This window comes from Cyanistes caeruleus, chromosome 7, assembly GCF_971803275.1.
Source record: "Cyanistes caeruleus chromosome 7, bCyaCae1.hap1.1, whole genome shotgun sequence".
NCBI lineage: Eukaryota > Metazoa > Chordata > Aves > Passeriformes > Paridae > Cyanistes > Cyanistes caeruleus.
In genome coordinates this window covers 2148215-2171032 of record NC_141707.1, presented here as the reverse complement: position 1 = coordinate 2171032, position 22818 = coordinate 2148215, and the positions used below count along the sequence as shown (strand labels likewise).

The following is a 22818-nucleotide window of genomic DNA, read 5'->3' as shown; positions in this document are numbered from 1 at the left end:
AAAGCTTTTTATTCACGGTGCAATCTCACAGGACAATCACCAAGGCTATTACCTACTTCAATATTAATCTGTGGAGATAGAGCATGGAATGGAATTCCTGCTAGTCCATATGGAGGACCCTGTTATCTTGGGAAATGTTATAAATACACTAAAAGGATATATATATAAGAATAGATTTTTATTGATTATAGCAAGCCAGCAATAAGCAAAGTCAGCGCCGGGCGGCAGGGAGGAGGAGGAGAAACCCCTTCCCCACAGGCTGCCGCGCTTCCCGCTTCCGTGTTCGTCCTTTTATTTGTTTCGGCCTCCTGGTGATGTGGCTTTCCTCCGGCGTTTCTGAGCATGCGTCTCTGGTCATTAGATGGTCTTTCTCTGCCTTCTTGTGGTCGTAGAAAGGGAGGCTTCAAGTCTTCCTCACTCCTGTTCCATTGACCTTTTCTCACTGTTTCTCTCTCCAAGTTTATCTTGTCCTAGTGTTCCAGGAATTTCTGCTAGGCTGTTATTTATTATGCTAACTTCAGCGAGTTAGTGGCCTTCAAACCCCTTTTTCAACTTCATATCTAAAGTACAATTTCGCAAAGCATATCTATATATTTAGGCGAACAAAAGAGTTTCTATCTATCACAAACCCCCCTTTTTCTATTTTTTTACTTTTGTTCGCTGAATCTTTGTAGTTCTTTTCTACTTAATTCTAGATAATCTTCTGTTTCTTCTCCCTCTAAAGCTTCATATTTGGCATGTATTAACATAATGTGTGCTGCTTCTAACTTGTTTTTTACGATATTAATAATTTTATTGAGAATGCAAGGGCCTAAAGTAAGTATTAAAATTAATAGAATTAAGGGCCCCATTATGGTGGATAACAAAGTAGTTAACCAGGGGGAATAATTAAACCAAGATTCATACCAGTTTTGGTGCATTTCTTGTTCTTTTTTCCTCTTTTCCAGTCCTTCCTGTAATTTAGCCATGGTCTCTCTCTTACTATTCCACTTTTATTTACATATACACAACATTCTTCTTTAAGGGCAGCACAAAGACCTCCTTGTCATAAAAATAATAAATTTAATCCTCTTCTATTTTGTAAGGCTACTTCAGCCAGTGAGTCTAGGGAGTCTGTGAGATCTTTTATAGATTTATCAATTCTTCTTAAATCTTCATCTACTGAAATTCTAAGCTCTTTGAGCCCCTGGTGTTGATTTACTAAAGATGCTACACCTGTTCCTAATCCAGCCCCTCCTATGCCTAGCAATACAGCTACTGTTAGTGCTGTGAGGGGTTCTCGCTTCACTAAATGATGTTCTGAGTTTTGATATTGTGTATACACATATTCTTCAGAATGATAAATAATCCTGGGAACTATTATAACCTGTATGCAGAATTCATAGGTTTCATTAAAAGTTGTTATAGAAACACATGGCGTTACTCCTAAAGTATTACAAACCCATTTAGTATTAGGTGCTGGAATCAGCCACTGAGCTGGCTTGCGAGGGTCATTAATCTGTATTTTTGTTTGGCATAAATAGTTCTTATCTAGGGGCACATTTCCCACACATTTCCCTTTTCCAGTGACTCGAGATAATGTTATTCCTGGGGTATTTTCCCTCCCCGATTTCCATAAGCAAGCAGCAGGATTGGTACCATTTACTCTTTTTGGTTCTGCTATAGAGCCTATAGCTTCATAAAAAGGTGGGTTAATGTTATAACATAACCAACATTCTCTAGTTAAATTTGGATGTGTATCATTTAATACTCTAAAAGTAGCTTGCAGAATTTTCCAAAGAGCTTCATTTCCATACTCTTGGGGTGTCTCTACCGTGGTTAATACTTGGGTGTTATTTTCTAATTTTTCTGAATGGTTATTCTGATCCTTTATTTTAGGGTCTTCTACTCCCCATACTACTGGATTTGGTCCAACAGATCCCGAGTCATGGGGAACTACCTCTTTCTTTATGAGTATATGCACCCCCCGATCTCTTCCCGGTTCCCATACTCTGAGACCCCAGGTTCTTCCCAATAACCACCCAGGATCTTGGGATTCTGTAATATTTATATAGTGAAATTTACAAGTTCCAATATATGTTATCTCCCCTGAGGGGCCTATCCAAGGTTTTACACATCCGTGTGGACCCCGTTCGACCTTTAAATACTTATCTGGGTTCTGTACTTGCCATCCCATGGAAATTGTTTCACAGCCCCAATATTTACAGTAAAATTCTCCGGGATAATTACAATATCCTCTGCCTGGGTTAGAAGCTGGGCACATGTATAATACCTTATGACCAGGTGGGAAATAATTAATACCCTTCCACTTAATGAGAGAATCTAATGTAACTTGAAAGCTAGGGGCTCCAGAGGTAATTTGTGATTGTATAATAACCTGGTCCTCCCATCGAATTAAGGACCAGTTAAAGGGTTCATGTGTCTTACTTAAACAAAGGTTAAATATACTAATTAAAATTATAAATGTTACTGACCCTTTTAATGAGCATTGGTTTCCCTTGCTATAATAGAGGCTTTTTTCTTGTAAAATTCTAGTTTTGGCTTCCCATAATTTACTTTGCTGGGTTGTCTCATTCCCATTCTTGTGGCATTTCCAGGACCATGACCTTTTGGTCCCGTGTATATTGGAGTGTTTCCCTCCACAGTTTATTACTCCTCTGCCTCTCCCGTCGTCGACCCGGTTGCCTCGGGCCACGGGGTGTACCATCTTCTCGGCAGCAAGAGTATTCTTCAGGAGGGAGATTACTCTTTTTTTTTTTTTTTTTTTTTTATTCTTTCTTTGTATATATATTTTTCCCAATTTCTATGTTTTACTAAAGGAGTATCACACCTCAATTCCTGAAGCCTCCGTCTGCACAACCCAGCCACTATATTTATTACAAAAGGTGCAGATCCGTTTGGATGGTAGCAATAATACAAGGGATTGACTCCTTTTGAGTAAGTGGCCCACCACTTTTTCTGATCCTTTTTCAAATTCCCCTGCCTGTGTTTTGTTTCTTAAGGCCCAATCAGTGAGTCTTCTCTGGGCAATGTAGCAAAATCTACACACCCCTCTCGGTGGATAGCCTCTATGACAGTGGGTCCACCAATGTTCTTCACATACTATACATTTAAAACAAACAAAAGGGTAACAATTCTGACATACAGCATAACCTATTTTAACATTTCTATTATATATTTCCTCACTACTAGATGAGGATATCTTATATTCTATATAAAAACCTTTATGGAGTTTACTATTCATAAGTCTCTATACAGATTAATAATTTTCAGATATCATTTTAAGTCTCAGGTCCCCAGCTGGGCTAATCACTTTCTAATTATTAGTTTGTTTTTGGTGGCTCCACAGGTCCCTTAATTCGGCTTGCATGTGTCCATCCTTTTTCAGCGGTTCGGACTGCAGAATCAGTTGTTAGCAGGACTTGATATGGTCCCTCCCACTTCGGTGTTAGGGGATTCTCTTTCCAACTTCTTATCAGCACCCACTCTCCCGGTTGTACCTGATGTAATATAAAATCCAATGGTGGTCTTTGAGCTAGCATTCCTTTTTCCCATAATGCCTTCTTATACTTCATTAATTTTATTAAGTATTTATTGATATATTGGTCACTCACATTTGGATGTGTTTGAACTTCTTCTGTATTATAAGGCATCCCATATAACATCTCAAAAGGGGAAATTCCCAAATCTGCCCTTGGCTGAGTTCGAATATTTAGAAGGGCTAGTGGAACACATTTGACCCATGATAGTTTTGTTTCCATCATCAATTTAGTAAGTTGTTTTTTTATTTCCCCATTCATTCTTTCTACTCTCCCAGAACTTTGAGGGTGCCAAGGGGTGTGTTGTTCCCACTTTATTCCTAATGCCTCCGACACCTCTTGAGTTATTTTTGATGTAAAATGGGGACCTTTGTCAGAATCTATTGTCTCTGGTACCCCGTACCTGGGAATTATTTCTTCCAATAACACCTTTACAACTGTTCGTGAAGTTTCCCTAGATGTAGGGAAAGCCTCTACAAAATGGGTGAGGTGATCCACTAAGACCAGGAGATATTTAAGTCTCCCTACCTTTGGTAGTTCTGTAAAGTCAATTTGAATATTTGCAAAGGGTCTTTTTGCCAAGGGTCTCCCTCCATAAGGTAATTTTCTAAGATTCTTCCTATTTGCTTTTAAACATGGGAGGCAGCTTCTAGTAATTTGCTTAGCTAAGTCTCGAATACCTGTACTCATATACTTTGCTGCAAAATAGTCTATTAGTCCTTGTGCTCCCCAATGTGTCCTTTGATGTATTTTTTCTAATATTCTTTGAGCTATGGCTTTTGGTAGTACTTCCCAGCCATCTGGAAGGAACCATCTCCCCTCTGAGTTTTCTACCGCCCCTATCTCTGGGAGTTTTAATCTCTCTCCCTCAGTAAATTTACTTCTTAAACCACTATCTTTATGTTCCATAATTTCTTCATGCCCCCCTTTTTCTTTTAGGACCATTGTCCGTAATGCCGCCCGTTTTGCCTCCTGATCTACAGCATTATTTCCCCTACTCCTCAAATCCATTCCCTTCTGATGTCCTTTCAAATGAACCACTGCCACCCTTTTGGGCCCTCTCAGGGCCTTTAATACTGCAATTATGAGTTTTTGATGGACTAAATCTTTTCCTTGGGAATTTATTAAACCTCTTTCTTCCCACAATTTACCAAATGTATGCACCACCCCATAACTATATCTGGAATCTGTATATATTGTCCCCTCCTTCCCTTCTAATAATTTCAATGCTCTTAATACTGCATACAATTCACAAGCTTGGGCTGACCAAGATTTATCTAATGAACCTGATTCTAGGACTTGCAAATCAGGTCCTCTTACTATTGCATAGCCTGTTTTCCTCTTTCCTTCTATTACTCTGGAGGATCCATCCACAAATAACTTTTCTCCGCTTTCCAATTCCTCTTCTTCTAAATCAGGTCTAATTTTGGTCTGTTCCTCAATTGTAGTTATGCAATCATGTATCAGGGATTTTCCTTCGGGTTCTCCATACAAAAATGCAGCCGGATTTTGTAAAGTGGTGGTTTCTAATATTAAGTTTGGGGCTTCAACTAAAATTCCTTCATATTTTAAAAGTCTAGCATCTGAAATCCACTTATCCGCCTTTTGTTGTAACACCCCCCGAATGTTATGGGGGGACATTACCTTCAGATTGCTATTAAAGGTAATTTTCTTAGCTTCCTCTACCAGCAGGGCACATCCTGCTATTACTTGTAGACAAGTTGGCCAGCCTTTACTCACGGGGTCCAAGATCTTTGATAGATACCCTATCGGCTTCTTTTTCCCTGCCCACTCTTGAGTCAGGACTCCAAAGGCAATTCCATCCTCCACATTTACAAACAAATAAAAAGGTCTTTTTAAATCTGGGAGACTCAAAACAGGAGCATGAATTAAACTCTCTTTTAGCTCCTGAAATTTTTCTGTATCTTCTAAACTCCATTTCATTAATCCCTCTTGTGTCAATTTATGATATAAAAATTTAACTTTACCACTATAATTTTCAATCCACTGTCTACAGTATCCTGTTAATCCCAAGATTTGACGTACCTGCCTTTTATTTTTTTGGAATTGGTAATGATAAAATTCCTTGTACTCTCTCAGGATCTATCTTTTTTTTTCCTTCCTTCAGATAATGACCTAAATATTTTACTTCTTTTTCAACAAACTGGAGCTTTGTTTTAGATACTTTCAATCCCTTTAAACTCAGAAAGTTTAATAACTTAATACTCTCCCTCCTTACGTCTTCTTCTTCTTTCCCAGCTAAAAGTAAATCATCCACATATTGTATCAAGGTCACTCCCGGGTCTATTTGATAATCCTGTAAAACCTGTTCTAATGCTTGCCCAAATAAATTGGGGGATTCCGTGAATCCCTGGGGCAATACTGTCCATCTCAGTTGTTGTCTCCTCCCCGTATCCGGATCTTCCCATTCAAATGCAAAATAATCTCGACTAGCCTCATCCAGAGGGCAGGCCCAGAATGCATCTTTTAAATCTATAACACTGTACCACAAACTGTCAGGCCCCAACTTACTTAGTAACGTGTACGGATTTGCAACTACGGGGAACCGTGCTACTGTACGTTTGTTAATTTCTCTTAAATCTTGTACTAAACGATAAGTCCCATCTGGCTTCTTTACTGGCAGTATGGGTGTGTTAAAAGGTGACATACATGGTTCTAATAGTCCCTTGCTTAACAATCTATCAATTTCCGGTTTCAACCCTCTTCGTCCCTCAAGTGGCAAGGGATATTGTTTTATTCTGACTGGAATTTCTGGGTTTTTAATAGTGACCGAGAATGGGGTTATTTTCAGTTGTCCCACACTCTCAGGTGTATACCACACCTCTGGGTTTATTTTTTCTTCATCTTCCACTCTTAAAGGACATAATCTTATTTTCCACTCCCTATCAACTACATCTAAATGTATCCCCAATTCAATAATTAAATCTCGTCCCAACAAATTATAATCTGCTTCTGGTACTAACAAAAAATTTCCCACCCCAATCTTTGACTCTGATTCTATTATGACATCTTTAATAACCCCCACTTCAAAGGGTTCCCCCTTTGCTCCCACTACCGTGGCAGTTTCTTTAGATATACTACATCCTATAGGTAAAAGCTGAATGGTTGATCTCTCAGCTCCAGTATCCACCAGGAAGGTTACTTCTTGGTGCTGGGGACCCACTTTTAGCTTTATCAAGGGCTCTTTCTGGTGGTCTTGGGTCCCTAAAAAGAAGAGCCCCTGACTCCCCTAATCTTCTTTGAACATCTTTTCATCCTTAATCCTTACCCTACATTCTCTTTTAAAATGTCCTTTCTTTCCACAGTAAAAACAAGTCTTATCATTTTGTTGTTCCTTTGAATCCCTAATTGGTCTCTGTTGTTTCCCTTTCCATGTTTGATCCTTACTCTCTCTTACAGCAGCCGCCATCATTTTAATCTGCCGCTTCTGAGCCTCCTCTTCTCTTCTAACAAACACTTTTTGTGCTTCTGTCAAAAGTTCATCCAGACTTTTATCTTGCCACCCATCCAATTTTTCTATCTTCCTCCGAATATCCTCCCAGGCTTTTGCCACAAATTGTGTTTTAAGCAATGCTTGTCCCAATTGAGTATCTGGATTCATTCCAGAATATAATTGAAAATTTTTTCTTAATCTCTCTAACCATTCTGTAGGAGTTTCATCTTTCTTCTGCCTCTCATTAAATGCTTTATTAATATTATGACCCTCCCTAATTCCCTGGATTATAATAGTTCTTAAATCCTGCATGTGTACTCTATGGGCTGGATTCTGATGATCCCAATGGGGATTTTGGAGGGGCCACTTTACATCAGCCAGTGGTCCCTGGGCATGCTGAGCATCCCAGATACGCATTCCCTCCCTTCTAATCATGTTTCTCTCTTCTGCCGTGAATAAAATACTCAAAATGGATTGTAATTCTTCCCAAGTGTATATATTAGGTCCTAAGAATTGATCAACTCTTTCTGCAACTCCCAACGGATCTTCCAATAAATGCCCCATCTCCTTTTTAAAATCTCTGACATCCCCCGAATTAAGGGGGATGGATATAAACCCTATTCCAGCTTGGGGGCCACCCATTGGCATCTCTCTTAATGGGAACAGGTTCTCCTGTCTCCTTCTGAATCTACTCCTGGTAACAGGCCCCACCTCTGGCAGGTCGAAATCCCCCTCCTCGGGGTTTGGAGGGGGAGGAGGAAGAGCTTGTGGTGGTGATGGTGGTAGTGGTGGTGGTAGTGGTGGTGGTAGTGGTGGTGGTAGTGGTGGTGCAAACGGAGGGGGGGGGATTATCAAAGTATCTTCTTTTCGAGATTTCTTTTTCTTTCCCTTTCCCTCCCCCAAATTCTCTGTCAGCCTAAATATAAAAGCCTCAGGATTCACTACCCAGATTTCTGCATAAGCACTTTCCTCTGGGTTAAAGGGAATCTTTTTTCTTACCCATGAATTTAACTTTTGTTTAACCCAATCTTCAGTTGATCCAAATACAGGCCAAAATACATTCCTTGAAATTTCCTTTCCTCCCCATACTTCTACACAATAGTGAATCATTTTTGCCTTATCCTTATTTTCTGTTCCGGGGAAATGCTCCCAATTCTCTAATATAAAACCCAACGGACTATCTCTAGGTACCGGTGGGAGCTTAATGGATACAGGTTGCTTGCTCTTCCCCTGTCCCATTCTTCCGGAGTGCCTTCAATCACACAGCCGCTCTCGCTTCCCCTCGTTTGTGGCCCACGCCCTCGCGGGCCAATGGGAACCACACTACTTGAGGGTCCGCTCTCGCTTGGGGAATCTGGCTGCCAGTCCCCCTCTCACACACACACCACTCGCCACACTCCGGGACCCCGACCCCGACCGAACGGCTCTCGTAATACTCACGCGTCCTGCGTCTTCGTCCGGACACTGTGCACAGATTTTAAGGGGTCGACCGGTCTCCCTTTTGCTTATTGCTTGGATCTTTTAGGTTCGTCGGTACAACTGAGGCAGAAACCGGTCCTCCGGACCGCTGAATATTAAAGCGGGGGCGCCCACCGGTGGTACCGAGAATCCGTCCTGCAGATTGTATCCGAGTCACGGGCACCAAATTTGTTATAAATACACTAAAAGGATATATATATAAGAATAGGTTTTTATTGATTATAGCAAGCCAGCAATAAGCAAAGTCAGCGCCGGGCGGCAGGGAGGAGGAGGAGAAACCCCTTCCCCACAGGCTGCCGCGCTTCCCGCTTTCGTGTTCGTCCTTTTATTTGTTTCGGCCTCCTGGTGATGTGGCTTTCCTCCGGCGTTTCTGAGCATGCGTCTCTGGTCATTAGATGGTCTTTCTCTGCCTTCTTGTGGTCGTAGAAAGGGAGGCTTCAAGTCTTCCTCACTCCTGTTCCATTGACCTTTTCTCACTGTTTCTCTCTCCAAGTTTATCTTGTCCTAGTGTTCCAGGAATTTCTGCTAGGCTGTTATTTATTATGCTAACTTCAGCGAGTTAGTGGCCTTCAAACCCCTTTTTCAACTTCATATCTAAAGTACAATTTCGCAAAGCATTCTATCATATCTATATATTTAGGCGAACAAAAGAGTTTCTATCTATCACAGGAAACTTACTTTGTTCCATCCAAACTTACACCAATTGCTGAATATAGCTGGTAAAATAAAAACATCAGACCGTCAAAGTGAAGCCTAGATGAATTACAATGTGATGATGTTAGAGATGTTGGGGTCATGGTATAATATGTCTAGCCTACTTTTTTACTCCAGAAGCAGCTGCTGCTAAAGGCTTGTCAACTCTAAAAAGGCTAGCTTGTTGGACCAGGAAAGAGCTGAACTTAACATCCCCAATGTTAAGTGAACTTTCAGCTGATGTGAGTAGTGTACATCATGCAGTATTGCAAAATTAAGCTGCAATTGACTTCTTGCTCTTAGCTCAAGGACATGGTTGTGAAGAGTTTGAAGGCATGTGCTGTTTGAATCTTACTGATCATTCAGTTTCCATCTACAAACAACTAAAACAGTGTCTCGGTTTTAGAAGACAGGTGTCTGCTAGAGAGGGCAGGAGCCTCCCTTGGGATGAAAGAATGTAGACCCCCTCCCTCTGAATTATTATAATTCTGAAATCAAGGGGCTGTCAAGCAGAGATCTGGGGATAGGAATAACAGTCCTTTACTGGTATAACCAGGCAAACAAACAACAATATCTACAGCGTTAGCAAGAAAACAGAATCAGGGACCCCATGACAGCTTTCTCAGCTGAGACGGGAAGGGATGGAGGAGAGGCTTTGCTTCACAAACCCCTCGGGCGGGCAGTCCCAGTGCTCCTGCAGGGCTCTGAGGAACAGTCGGCTGGAAACAGCAGGGATGAGCTGAGATCCTGGGGCAGTGGATGAGGTGGAACAGCAGGGATGAGCTGAGATCCTGGGCTGGTGGCTGAGGTGGATCAGCAGGGATGAGCTGAGATCCTGGGCTGGTGGCTGAGGTGGATCAGCAGGGATGAGCTGAGATCCTGGGCTGGTGGCTGAGGTGGAACAGCAGGGATGAGCTGAGATCCTGGGCCGGTGGCTGAGGTGGATCAGCAGCTCCGTGGTGGTGGCTGGCACTGCCACACGTCCCGGCAGGACAGGGGGTGCAAGGCCACCAACGAAGAGGGAAGAAGGAGAAGAAGCAGCAGCTCCATCTGGGTGATGGTGAAATTCCCTTCTCCCCACCACAGCAGCTCCGTGCCCAAAGTGTCCTTCTCTGAAGCTGAAGAAGCCACCAAACTGTCCCCACCCTCCTTTTTTCCTGCCCCTTCCCCTCCTGGGCCCAGCCGAACTCTTTGTCTTTTGTCAAGCACCCACCAAGTACCCACAGTTAGGTTGTCCCCACAACTAATGGGTAAAAATTCCACGGGGAAGCCAGAACTAAAAAAAAAAAAAAGGACTCCTAACCCCCAACAGTTGATCTCATAATCCACGCAAAATAAACCCTTCCTAAGGAAGAAGCTGTCTCATCTGAAATAATTTACCCTCCCAAAATTTCAAATTTCCGGGTGTTGGCTAAAAAACGGATAATTTAAAAGGAGAACCACCAAAAAAAATACCAAAAATAGTGGAATTGGGTTAGACGGGTCCAGCCTGGAGGTCATTTGAGGACCCAGTTTGAAGTCATTCTTTGAGGGAGTGATACCTTTTTCTCCATGGAAATATGGGAAATTGGGTGGTTTAGCAGCAAGAATTCCTATTGTAATGGGCTGAGATATACGTTATGGATGATCTTTGGCTCATCATCAGATAATCATTGGATCATCATTTGATGATGCCTCTCATCATGCCCACAGGGAGGAAAATTGAGGGTTTGCCATGAAATTGGGCTAAAAATTCACTGTATTTAGTGAAATTCGCACCTCAATTCCAGGAAACTTCCAGGATTTGTCTTGGAATTTCCTGGTTCCTCATGAATCCCATCGCCTCCTAGCAGATATTTCCTTCCAACAGCTCCTATGAGCTCTGCTCCCACACCTGCCAGCACACCTTTGGCACTGACTCTACCGCATGCCCAGGGCAGTACAGTGAGGGCTGCACGTCAGGACAGCTTCATGCTTAGGGACAATGAGTGTGTCCCCATGTCCCATTGTGGCTGCAGCCACCATGGAGTCTACTACAAAGAGGGGGAGACATTCTATCCCACAGAGCAGGAGATGTGCCAGTTCCTCACTGGTGGCACTTTGGAATGCCAAAATACTTCCTGTCCCAATGGTAGCCTTAGGAAGGTCATCAGTGGTGTCTTCCAGTGTCCCACTCAGATGTCCAACACCTGTGTGGCCACAGGTGACAGCACCTATGTCACTTTTGATGGTATCAAAACATCACTGGTACTTGTTCCTATGTCCTCTCCCAGACCTGCACAGATGACTATGTGACATCATTTATTGTCACAATCCTGAAGGAGACACGGCAGAAGGGGAAGGTCTCCAGGATCCAAGCATTGTCTGTGGAAGTCTGTGAGGTCACCTTGACCTTGAAACAAGGAAAAGGGGCAGATGCCATGGTAAGGTGCCACTTTATGTTCCAAATCTCATAGGATTCCCCCCCCCCCCCCCCCAAAATTTGATTTCCTTGATGGAAGGGACACCTCAGCCCATCTCTAAGCTCAGTGCATACTCCCCCTAACTTTTCTTTCTAAGCAAGATACATAAATGCATTAAAACTTTGGGAAGGTGTTTCCCCTGGTTTTTTTTTGTACCTCAGTCAACTGCAAAACTGTGTTTCCTTCATGAAGGGAGCCCTCATCGCATCTCCAAGACTGATCCATCCTCATCCAAACTTTTCCTTCCAAGTGGGATTCACAAATCTGTCAGAATATTGTTTGGAAGGGGTTTTCCCCAAATTTTTGGTCCCACCTCCTCACTGGAAGACTCTTCCTTCTCTACTGTAGGTGGATTCCACCTCCCACCACCTCCCCACCATCCTGAGCAAGGTCCAGGTCCAGGTACATGGGTCAGGTGTCCTGCTCCAACACTGACTTTGGCCTCATTGTCCACTATAACCTCATCTAGCACATGATGGTCACAGTCTCCCAGACCTACCTGGGGCACCTCTGTGGCCTTGGTGGCAACTACAATGGCCAACATAATGATGATTTCCATCTCTCCAGTGGCCAACTGGCTACAAATGCAGCATCCTTTGGATCTGCATGGAAAACAACAGGTACACCCTGTGATGACACCTGTCCCAAGGATGTGTCCCACCTGCACAGAGGAGAAAGTGGCAGTACTCCAAAAACTCAACTGCTGTGGCTTCCTCATGGCCCCCAAAAGTCCCTTTGGCTCCTGCCATCATATCATCAACCCCATATCGTATTCCTAGTCCTGCATACATGACTTCTGTATGATGGGAGGGGACACACATGTCCTGTGACAGAGTATCCAGAGCTATGTCAACATGTTCCAAGATGCCAGAGTCACTGTGAGGGTTTGGAGGACACCATCCTTCTGCCGTGAGTTTGGGAGGACACAGGCACAAATGTCCCCTGTTTGGGGTTAGAAAGATCTCCAGGTAATACTGGAGTGGGGGGGGGCACAGGTGGGGAATGTTCCCTGCTTGGGTCTGGGTGACAGTGGTGACACACAGAACATGGGATGATGGTGATGGAATGGAGCTTTAAGGTCCCTTCCAATACAACTCAATTTATGATTCCATGAAAATTCCAGCCTTCACCTGCCCAGCTCCCAACTCCCTTTGCACCAACACCTGCGCCAACACCTGTGCTGGAAATTGGATTTCCTTGATGGAAAGGACACTTCAGCCCATCTCTAAGCCCAGGCTGTACTCCCCCTAACTTTTCTTTTGGTAACACCTGTCCCCAGACATGCATTGATGGCTGCCAGTGTGATCAGGGCTCTGTCAGATGGACACAGATGTGTTCCTGGGAGTACTGTGGATCCTTTAGGGATAGGGAATACTATAAGGTAGTTTTCCTGGCCTTTTCTCCTGTTTTTAGGCATATATGTCTTTCTTCCCTTCATTTTTCCCCTTTTTTTATACATTTGCTTCCTTTTTCCATCTTTACCTTCTTCCTTCTTTTGTTTCTATGTCCTTACCTATATTTTTCCCTCAGATGCTTTCCTTTCTCTCATACTTTTATGCATTTGCCTCTGTTTTCTTGATGTTTTCTTTTTTTTTTTTCCCCCGGCTTAATGTATTTACATTTTAAAAATTAATTTTCCCCCATTTTCCTTATTATTATGAATTTACACCTTTCTTTCCTTTATTTTCCCTATTTTTCCTGTCTCATTTTCCCAGAATTTTCCCCCTTTTCATCCCCTATTTTTATGTCATATTTCCCCTGCATTTGCCTTTCTTTTCCCCTACTTTTAGGCAGTTATATCTTTATTCTTGCCTGTATTTCTTCCTGTGTTATGCATTTGCATTTATTTTTCTGCATTTTTCCCATTTTTCTTATGTTTTTTCCTCAGCATTTCCCCCCTATTTTTATACATTTATGTGGTTTTTTCTTGCATTTCCCCCCTTTTCCCTATTTGTAGAGAAGGTATACATGTACATCCCTTTGCCTTGCAATTTTTTCACTATTTTCCCTATTCTTCTGCCCTTAGGTCCTTTTTTCTGCATCTTTTTCTTTTTATCCCCTATTTTCATGGATTTCCCTTTCTCCCATCTCCCTCCTTGTGGCCCCATGAACTGCTTTTCCAAGATCACTGCCAGCACCATTGCACCTGTGTCCCTGGCCAGGATCTCTCCTGCTGTGAGCACACTTGCACTGAGGACGAATCCTGTGAAATCTGGGAAGAGGTCTTGGGATGCATCCATAAAAGGAAGGAAAAATGAGGGAAAAGGGGGTTTTAGATGCAAAGTGGATCTGGGAATGATTGAGGGGCTCACTGAGGAAAAAAGTGAAGGGCAGGTGGAGGGAACAGAATCCCTGTCTCTGTCACCAAGGGTCAGGGATGGGGCATTTCTTCTCATGGTTTCTCCTGAGGTTTCTCATATGTTTTTTCCCCATCCCATGGTTTTTAACATGGTTTCTCCCATCCCATGGCTTCTTCCATGGTCTTTCCCATGGTTTTTCTCATTGCTTTTTCCCATACTGTTTTCCATGGTTTTCCATCTGTTGTGAATTAATGTTGTAAATATTGGCTTTTCACAATTATTCTGATAAATATATTATATGCTTTTACTATATTCTTTTCTCTTAGCAAGTTACAGGCTTAGATAGGAATTCTGAATGGTAAGGATATGTCTCATCTGGAGAAGGCAAGATAACTCCAACAGGCAAGACAATGGGAGGATCAAGCTGTGGAAAACAGGCTATTATCAGCAGCAGGAAATGGAGAGCAAACTGTTACCAAAAAGCCGGTACCAGGACGTTGGCAAGGGGGAAAGATATGAAGCCCATCTGCTCTCTGAGGACGTATAAGGGGCCTGGACCCTTATCAACAAGTGACCATCTGCAGCAAAAAAGAAACCAAACTCCAAAATAATGCTGACCAGCAGAAAATAACATGATCCAAGAAGGTGGAACCAGGGAGGGGACATGCTTGAATATGCATTAACCTCTCACAGCAAAGAGGGGATAAAAAGGACACTCCTGAGATACCAGGTGTGTTCCTGGTAACCCACCAGGGCACCCGGCCGTTTTAACCCTTTGCTTTATTTCTTTTGTCTCCTAATTGTCTTTTGTTTATATTAAATTCTTTTTATAATTTATTAAGTGAATCTCGTTTTTAAGAATTTTTGGGGGCTCGTCCAGGATAAGCACCTCACCTCTAGGACCACCGGAGATCCAGAACGGGGAAACAGGCGCGCCCCTGCTGAGTTCAGCAGATCCCATTCTGTTTCTCCTAGCGTGGACCAAGCGGCTGCAGGTCAAAACCCCGAGGACAAGAAGGAGAGAAATAAAGCAAAGGAAAGGGGAAAAAAGGCTCCATAAAACCGCGGTATTTTTGCTCCATAATTCTTGTGCACGAAGACCCAAAGAAGAAGACGGATTGTAAGTAATCTTTGGGGGAGCGGGAAGCGGGGGTTGCAAGATACCCCCGGGTTACTGGGACTGGGTCTCAGGGGAGGGGTGAGCCCCTCGGGAAAGGGAGCCCAAGGTTTTCCTGGCACAATCCACTGGGAAAACAGAGTAAAATGTGGATTCTCTAAAACTTTGTCAAGTTGAGGATTAAATCCAAGAAATTTGGACTTAAAACTGCCAAATTGAGGAATAATCCAAGAAACTTGGGATATTTGACATATTACAGCGCCCATGGGCGGATATTAACAAGGGAAGTAAAGAGCACCTTATTGTCTTGCTGTGACTGGGTGGAGTTGAATGAACAGATGTGAGAATGCGTAAATAGGTGTGATTGTTGCATTGAAGTTTGTGGGGTTTTTTTTTGGAATTGTGTTGTTAAAGAGGAAAGGTTTTCTGTGCTGTGCTGGAGTAACAGTGAACACGGGTCAGTGCTTCCACAGGGACTGGATCACGGTGGGGACACATGGAGGGATTCACTTCCTCCCTGCGAGCTCCTGTCTTGGAGCCCATGGTGGGGGCAAACCAGAACTGGGGCTTGTAGCCCAGGAGCCGCAGGGGTGTTGTATCAAATCTGTTCTCGGCGGGATAGCAGCTCTGGTCTCAGAGCAAAGCCAAGGTTATCTTTAGTGGTGATGGTCCCTCCGTGCCTTTCCTCCACCCTGGGCAACAAGAGCTGCTTGCGGGGGAGGGGTCGCTTTAGTGAGCTGGTATGTGATTCAGCGTTTGAAGTTGTTTGGTTTTTTTTGGTTTTTTGGTTTTTTTTTTTTTAGAAGTTTTTTTGCCCCACTGTAGCGGGCGGTGAAAGGTTTTCCTGGGAGATGGTGCTCCCAGGGCTACTCCCTGCCGAGCTATTGAGACGGAGGGGCAGGTCAGCCTCAGGAGTGCAAGAGAACTCCTGGAGCTCCAGCCGGCGGTGAGTCGGGCCAAACCCTGATAAGATCAGGGCACGGAGGGTGCCCTGAGGGGATGAGTTCAGCCCATCCCTTTTGATTAAAGTGAGGGCAGGGGCCTTCTAAGTCTTGGTGCCCCTGGATTGTTTAAACTTATTTTGGAGCTCTCAAGCTGCAGAGCTGTGTTTAGGCGGCTGCAGGCAGGCTGGATTGAACCACAGATGCTGGTTCGGGTTCCCTGCTCCAGGCACAGGGGGATCGGAGGAGCTCTCAGTGACTCCTGGAACCTCCTGAAGCTGTGAAACAGGCCGGGAACATGCCCAATGGTGAGAGAGCCAGGTGAGTCCCTCTGGGACCCAGGTTTTCTATGCTGGGGTCTTGTGAGACCCCTCACATTAAGTTCTGTGATTTCGGGAGTAAGGACTGGTGTCAAAACTGTCTCAGAGAGCTTTTTCTTAGCCAGATGTGTGAGCGAGATATGGAGCAGTACTGGCGTATGGTATCAGCTCCAAACCAAGGGAGCTGCAAGTTGCAAGCCTTTGTTTTACCAGGTTCTGAGAGAATTCCGTGTATGATGGTGCTGTGGGCTTCTGCAGCAATAAGTTGTGTCGGTGCTTAAAATTTGAGATTTCAGGAAGAGTATGCATCCTGGGAGAAAATGGAAAAGAAATGAGCTCTGTTTGTTTTTTTTTTCTTGAGTGATTGCAATATTTATTTTGTAGAGAAACAAACCCATTTCTTAGTATGCCTTCCAATTTCTTTACTTTAGTGAATATCGTAGAATTTTGTGGTTGATTATAATTTTAAAGGCAAGTTACAGTAATTTGCATAGTACTCACTTCTTGAGGTGAAAACTTATCAGGTTGTCAATAAGTGTTAGAGCTGTTAACCCTAATGTTGTTTGTGTTCTGTGCTGATGGGCACAGCCCATGGTTCTTAACAGCAGAACCTGGTGTCAGCCTAAAAGCAAAATCCTGTGGATTGTTGTAAATCTTTTTACTGCTGCTGAAAATTATTTTGTCTCTCTTCACGATATGAAATGCTGATCATCTCTCTGATGATTGCTAAGGAGTTATTGTGATAGTGTGTTTAGCTGAAGATCAGGCTCAGAACTGCCATGATTTCTTGTTCTTTTGAATTTGCCAAGAGAGTGCACATGTCTCTAGGAGTGCTTGTGTTGTTTTGCAGCTGTGCTTATTACAAAAGCAGAAGTGGACCCAGTTTAAAGATTAAAATTAAGATTGTTGGTGTTTCGAATTAAGAAGAGGATTGTGGAGACTCTAAACTTGGTCTATTTAAATAAGTACATGTGTTAATTTAGAGATGAGTCTTATTTTGTGAAAGAAGAGTTCGAAAACAATTGTAAGACTGGTTCTTGCTATAGATTGTTCATAGTATATAAGCTGCAAGTACTGTTGAAACATAAAGGTATTGTCAGAAACTTGTCAATGTATCTAAATGCCTGTAAGAATAAAAGACCTGACCTATCTTGTCATGAGAAAAGTTACACTAGAGATTATTCACATTAAGCAGCTGTGTGAAGATAGACTCCTTTGTACCTGTAGAAGAAAACTTAGAGAAGAATGAAGTCTGTGTCTTCATTTCTAGCTTGACTGAAGATCTGTTCAAGGCAGAAGAAATAGAAATTGCAAGTTTGTTTTAGTTGGTAAAAGTAGCTAGCTAGCTGACTGGTCTCTGTGTCTAGCGCCTTTGATGACTTTGGGGAGGGTCCCCAAAAGGAGGTGTTAGAATTTGTTGTTGATTCTGAAGCAAAGTAATTTGTGTAGTGGAGATTCTGGAGGGATGTGGTGTAAAGAGTGGCGAGATAAAAGTGGCAAAGAGAAAGAGAGAGGTTTGCGTTTCCTTTCATTAAAGTTGTAAAGATTTTTAGAAAGAGAGCGAGAAGTGTCTTGTTGGCTCTGAAGAGTGAGCACTGGCTTGTGGGGAGAAAAACTTTCAAGCGCAATTAGAGATGAGAATTGTGCCCGAAATAGGAGATGTTAGGAGCATCTGGAGCGCTGGGTTAGGAGTTGCTAGGTTTAGGTGTTGTTTTATTGCTTTTATGTAAAGCGGCTGTAGCAGGACCTGGTCCCTGTGAGTGGTGAACAGCAGGGCCCGGTGTGGCGGCTCCCGGTCCTCTCCCACCCGATGTGAAGGGTGCAGAGCGCGGTTCGTGAGTGGCGCTGCTGGAGCAGGACCCACCGTGTCTGTGCTGGGGTCTCGAGGGGTGCGGGATGAGGTTTGCCGCTGAGGAGTGAGCTGGCCCAGCAGAGCCCCAGACCAGAGCACTGTGGACTCCGGGCTCTGCCCCCCCGGCTGTGGTGGGAGCTGAGGGTGTTTGAAAATGCCAGTCCTGTGTGTGAAGGGACGGCACAGCAGAGAAAGAGGGGACACGAGCTTTGCCCCAGGGTCAGCACGTCAGCAAGTGACTGGCAAGGACACAAGTGGGCCCCTGCAGAGCGAGCGGCTGAAACAGCCTGCTCGGCCCAGAGCTGCGGCAGCAGGGGTTGGGGGAGAGACAGCCTGAAAAACTGCTGTGAATGGGAAAGGAACGGAACAAAGGCCGAGAAACAGACCGGTGGATGATGAGACCAAAGCAAAAGTAATCTTGCTCGTTAGATTCTGAAAACCTCATCAAGGAGTTTAATTTCTTGAAATAGGATCTTTTTTTTTCTCTTATTTTTTTCTTCTCTTTCTTTTACTCTTGTTGTTAAAAGGAAGGGGTTTGTTCTAAGAAACTGATAAAAGAAGTTTGTGAAGCTAAACAAGTAAATAGTAACCAAAAGGTAAAAAAGGTAATGAATGTAATTTATTTGAAGTCAAAACTAACCTAGCCTTTCTTGTTTAACTAATTTGAACACGCAGAAAGAGATTGGCTCCTATGTTAACTGATAAATTTCGCTGATGGAAAATTTTGATGTGACGTTTTCATTCTCCCTGTGTTATTAAGAAATTGTTTTCAGGTACTACTGATAATTAAGGCAGAGAAGCTGCAATCTGGACCAAAGAGTGAAGTTGGATTCACACCAATAAGATCAAAAGAGCTGAGGACTGGACTGTAATACCCAAACTGAGTGATACCAAATGTACTCTTGAGCAGAGACCGGCGGCAATGAACTGATCCAAGGAATGAGCTAAGAATCACACCTAACTGGGAAGTAAGACCAAGCCTGTATCAGTAGTTTCAAGTCCTGCCTGGATAAGTTCTGGGACACTTTGATATCCACCTTGGGGGGGAAACTCCCACTCCAAACAGGAGGACTGGGGCTGTTTTGGTTGAGAAATCCTCGTATATTTTTACTTTTGCCTGTGATTTGTATAAAGGAGGGGGGAGAACCACAACTTCCATCAGTGCCACATCATATATATTGTCTAAAATCATCCCAATACAGGGCATGCTATCTGGATTAAATATAAGTGTTTAAATTAGAGAGTAATAGGTATTGTAGTCCACAAAGTTAAGCCTCTCATTGCAGGAAGTGTGAGGTGTCAAATCTATTAAGAATAACTTAAATGATAACTTTTTTTACAGATGGGAAATTACTAGTGCGTGTTGAGTGGGAAGTACCTGAGGAACGGTGGGAAACTGCTGTTAAAAGGTGTCAAAAGAAATTTGCTTGGAAATTACAAAAGAGGAAGTGACAAGGAAATAGGGGGCAAGACCAGACTGACCACTACAACTCGCCACCGAGAAGAATATAAAACACCTGCTGTGAGCTGCAACCTCATAGGCAGGATGGGTGGGGGTGTAAGCCATACTGGACCCCTATTATTCCTTCTTCTGTCACTTATCCTTCTCCCTTCTGGGAGACCAGCAAAGCCATGTTACAAATGCTATCAAAAGCTTTACATGGAATGACACCGGGGTTTCTTTCTTATTGCCCACACCAGTATCAATAATCACTGCTATAACCCATCCAAATTAAGTACCTGTATGCATAAAGGGAAAATATTAGACTACAGAAAATCTAGGAACAAGTAGTAACAGATTAGAAAACAACTGCCCAAAAAGGAGAAAAAGATGGATTTTCTTCACAGTTGTTGCCAGGAGAAATAACCAAGATTTGGTAAGAGAGCAAATGGTAAGTGAAAAGATAAAGCCAACACAGTAACCTAGACCTGTATTAACCTCACGTCAGGACATGTAAGCAAAGCTCAAACAGCAATTAAATGGAGAAAACTTCTTCATGAAGTGAGAAATACTCCTGGTAAAAAGTATAAAGTTGGTAATAAAACTTGTACATAGTAAGTTCCAGAGAAACCAACTCGGTATTAGACCCAAAGGAAAGTAAAAGAAAAAAAAACTGTGTACATAGTAATAGAACCAGATTCTTCCAGTGTAATAGTACAGGGAAAAATCCTTACTCTGGAAATAGTCAAATTTTGGGGAAATAAAAATCAACAGAAAAATGACTATTAGAAAGCACCAGAGGTCTTATTTTGGGATATGTGAGAAAAGGACATACCCAAAGCTCCCTTCGCAATGGAAGGGGAATTGTACTCTGAGAATGATTCAGCTAGGATTTTTCTTTTTGTCAGGACAAGACAGAAATTAGTTGGGCGTGTTGGTTTTTGAGGTCCTAAAAAGAAATAAAAGGGAATAGTTTGAGCACCTCAAAAATGGGGAGATGAGAAATGGCCCCTGAACGCATATTAGAAACATTCTTGGGCAAAAGATGGAAGTTGGCGATATCAAACTCCAATTTTTGCATTATGAAACTCCAAGTTGTTGTAGAAATCATAACCAGTGAAACAGCTGGAGCTATAGAATTAATAGCCAGTCAGTGATGAAAGCCACAGCGGCAATATATCAAAATAAGCTGGCTTTAGACTATTTATTGGCTAAAAGAAGGGGTGTTCTGTGAGAAAATTAATACATAAGATTGTTGTTTTCAATGACAATAAAAATTCCGTTCTAGATATCGCGAAAGAAATCAGAAAAATGGCCCATGTGCCAGTCCAAAAATGAAAACCAGTAATGACCACTAACTGGTGGGATAATATATTGGGGATAGAGTAGTAGAAGAAGCTAAGTTTCTTCTCCTTGTAGCAGTGCTACAGCTGGTTTAATATTTCTTCCTTGTTTAATCCCCTGTTTAATTTGGCTAATCACCAAAGTAGTGCAAGGCATGCAAATAGTAGTAATGCCTACAGACTCAAAATTGGCTACATCTAGAATGGCACAAAAAAATCATGGTATTAGGAAAACAAAATAATGTGAAAGATCTATTGGAAAAAGCTAAACTGATTTGTGAGAAAAATGAACGAGTGCTAGAAGCTAGAAAACAAGAATTATTGCTCAAGCCAAATGATTTATAAAAAAAATAAAAGGAGGGCTTGTTGTGAATTAATGTTGTAAATATTGGCTTTTCACAATTATTCTGATAAATATATTATATGCTTTTACTATATTCTTTTCTCTTAGCAAGTTACAGGCTTAGATAGGAATTCTGAATGGTAAGGATATGTCTCATCTGGAGAAGGCAAGATAACTCCAACAGGCAAGACAATGGGAGGATCAAGCTGTGGAAAACAGGCTATTATCAGCAGCAGGAAATGGAGAGCAAACTGTTACCAAAAAGCCGGTACCAGGACGTTGGCAAGGGGGAAAGATATGAAGCCCATCTGCTCTCTGAGGACGTATAAGGGGCCTGGACCCTTATCAACAAGTGACCATCTGCAGCAAAAAAGAAACCAAACTCCAAAATAATGCTGACCAGCAGAAAATAACATGATCCAAGAAGGTGGAACCAGGGAAGGGACATGCTTGAATATGCATTAACCTCTCACAGCAAAGAGGGGATAAAAAGGACACTCCTGAGATACCAGGTGTGTTCCTGGTAACCCACCAAGGCACCCGGCCGTTTTAACCCTTTGCTTTATTTCTTTTGTCTCCTAATTGTCTTTTGTTTATATTAAATTATTTTTATAATTTATTAAGTGAATCTCGTTTTTAAGACATCCCATGATTTCTCCCATGGTTCATTCCATAGTTGCTCCTAAAGCTTCTTCCATCACATGATTTTTCCTATTCTGTTGTTTTTCCCATCTCAGTTTTCTCTATCACATGACTTCCCCCCACTTTTTTCCCCATCCTTTTCTCCAACCCATGGCTTCTCCCAGTATCTCCTATTTCACCCAGCCTGTGGCTCATCCCGCTTTCCCTCCTGTCATGGAGTTACTTTACCTTTAAGGGAGTTGGAGTTGCAGGGAAGTGCTTGGAGTCTTTTCTCCTGACCAATTATCGGTCATTGCTGGGAATTGACAGCAGTTTAGGCCATTGAAAAGTGGGATCAACTTGTGAACCCTACCTTAAAGTGTAAAAGCAGAGCTCTCTGGGTTCTCTTTGTTTTCTGGCTGTGGAGGGTGGCGGAGCTCCAGGCCTCCCGTTCCCTGCCCAGGCCATGCGGCCGGGCGGGGATGGGGCCGGGCCTGCCCCGTCTCCCGGCCGGGAGATGGGGGGGCCTGGGGAAGGTTTTCCCGGGCCGGGCCGAGCCGATCTCTGGCTCGGCTGCAGATTTTGCTGTAACTACATTCACTAGAAACTGCCCAGTGAAGAAAGAGAGAGGCCCTGGACTTGCAGCAGGTTGGAACAGCGACTACACGCTCCAGAGCAGCCATGAGGAACTTCCCATCGCAGACGGCTCCAGCTCCTGTTCAGCAGAGATCTCCGAACCATCTACAAAAGCCTGGGCAAGATGTTAACTCTTTCATTACCCAGGTGAGACTTGCGGATTAATCTTTTTATCCAGAGAGAGAGAAAAAGAGAGTGATCAACATGAAAAGAGACTTTATAAACTACCAGTGACAGGAAAGAAAAGAAGCTTCAGGAAAGGTAGAGAATTAAGAAGATGCTTTAATTAAGCTGAAAT

The 22818-nt window shown here is 43.0% G+C and overlaps 1 protein-coding gene and 1 long non-coding RNA gene across 2 annotated transcripts; one reads left to right on the top strand and one right to left on the bottom strand.

The window, feature by feature from the left end:
• Positions 1–161: 161 nt before the first annotated feature.
• On the bottom strand, positions 162–13129 carry LOC147652058 (endogenous murine leukemia virus Env polyprotein from Emv-2 locus-like). The gene is made up of 2 exons (XM_086896660.1): positions 8434–13129; positions 162–3500 (listed from the first exon to the last, which is right to left on the bottom strand). Exon 2 carries the CDS (start codon positions 2705–2707, stop codon positions 1046–1048), a length of 1662 nt encoding a protein of 553 aa, XP_086752786.1. The 5' UTR covers positions 2708–3500; positions 8434–13129; the 3' UTR covers positions 162–1045.
• A 1434-nt stretch (positions 13130–14563) lies between these two features.
• Positions 14564–21883, top strand: LOC147652057 (uncharacterized). Its single transcript, XR_015288931.1, has 2 exons — positions 14564–14636; positions 14882–21883. It is a non-coding gene; the product is annotated as an uncharacterized LOC147652057 (long non-coding RNA).
• The last annotated feature ends 935 nt before the right edge of the window (positions 21884–22818 follow it).

What these genes read in the sequence shown, in the direction of transcription:
- LOC147652058 (XM_086896660.1), bottom strand. Translation starts at nt 2,707, where the DNA reads ATGGTACACCCCGTGGCCCGAGGCAACCGGGTCGACGACGGGAGAGGC.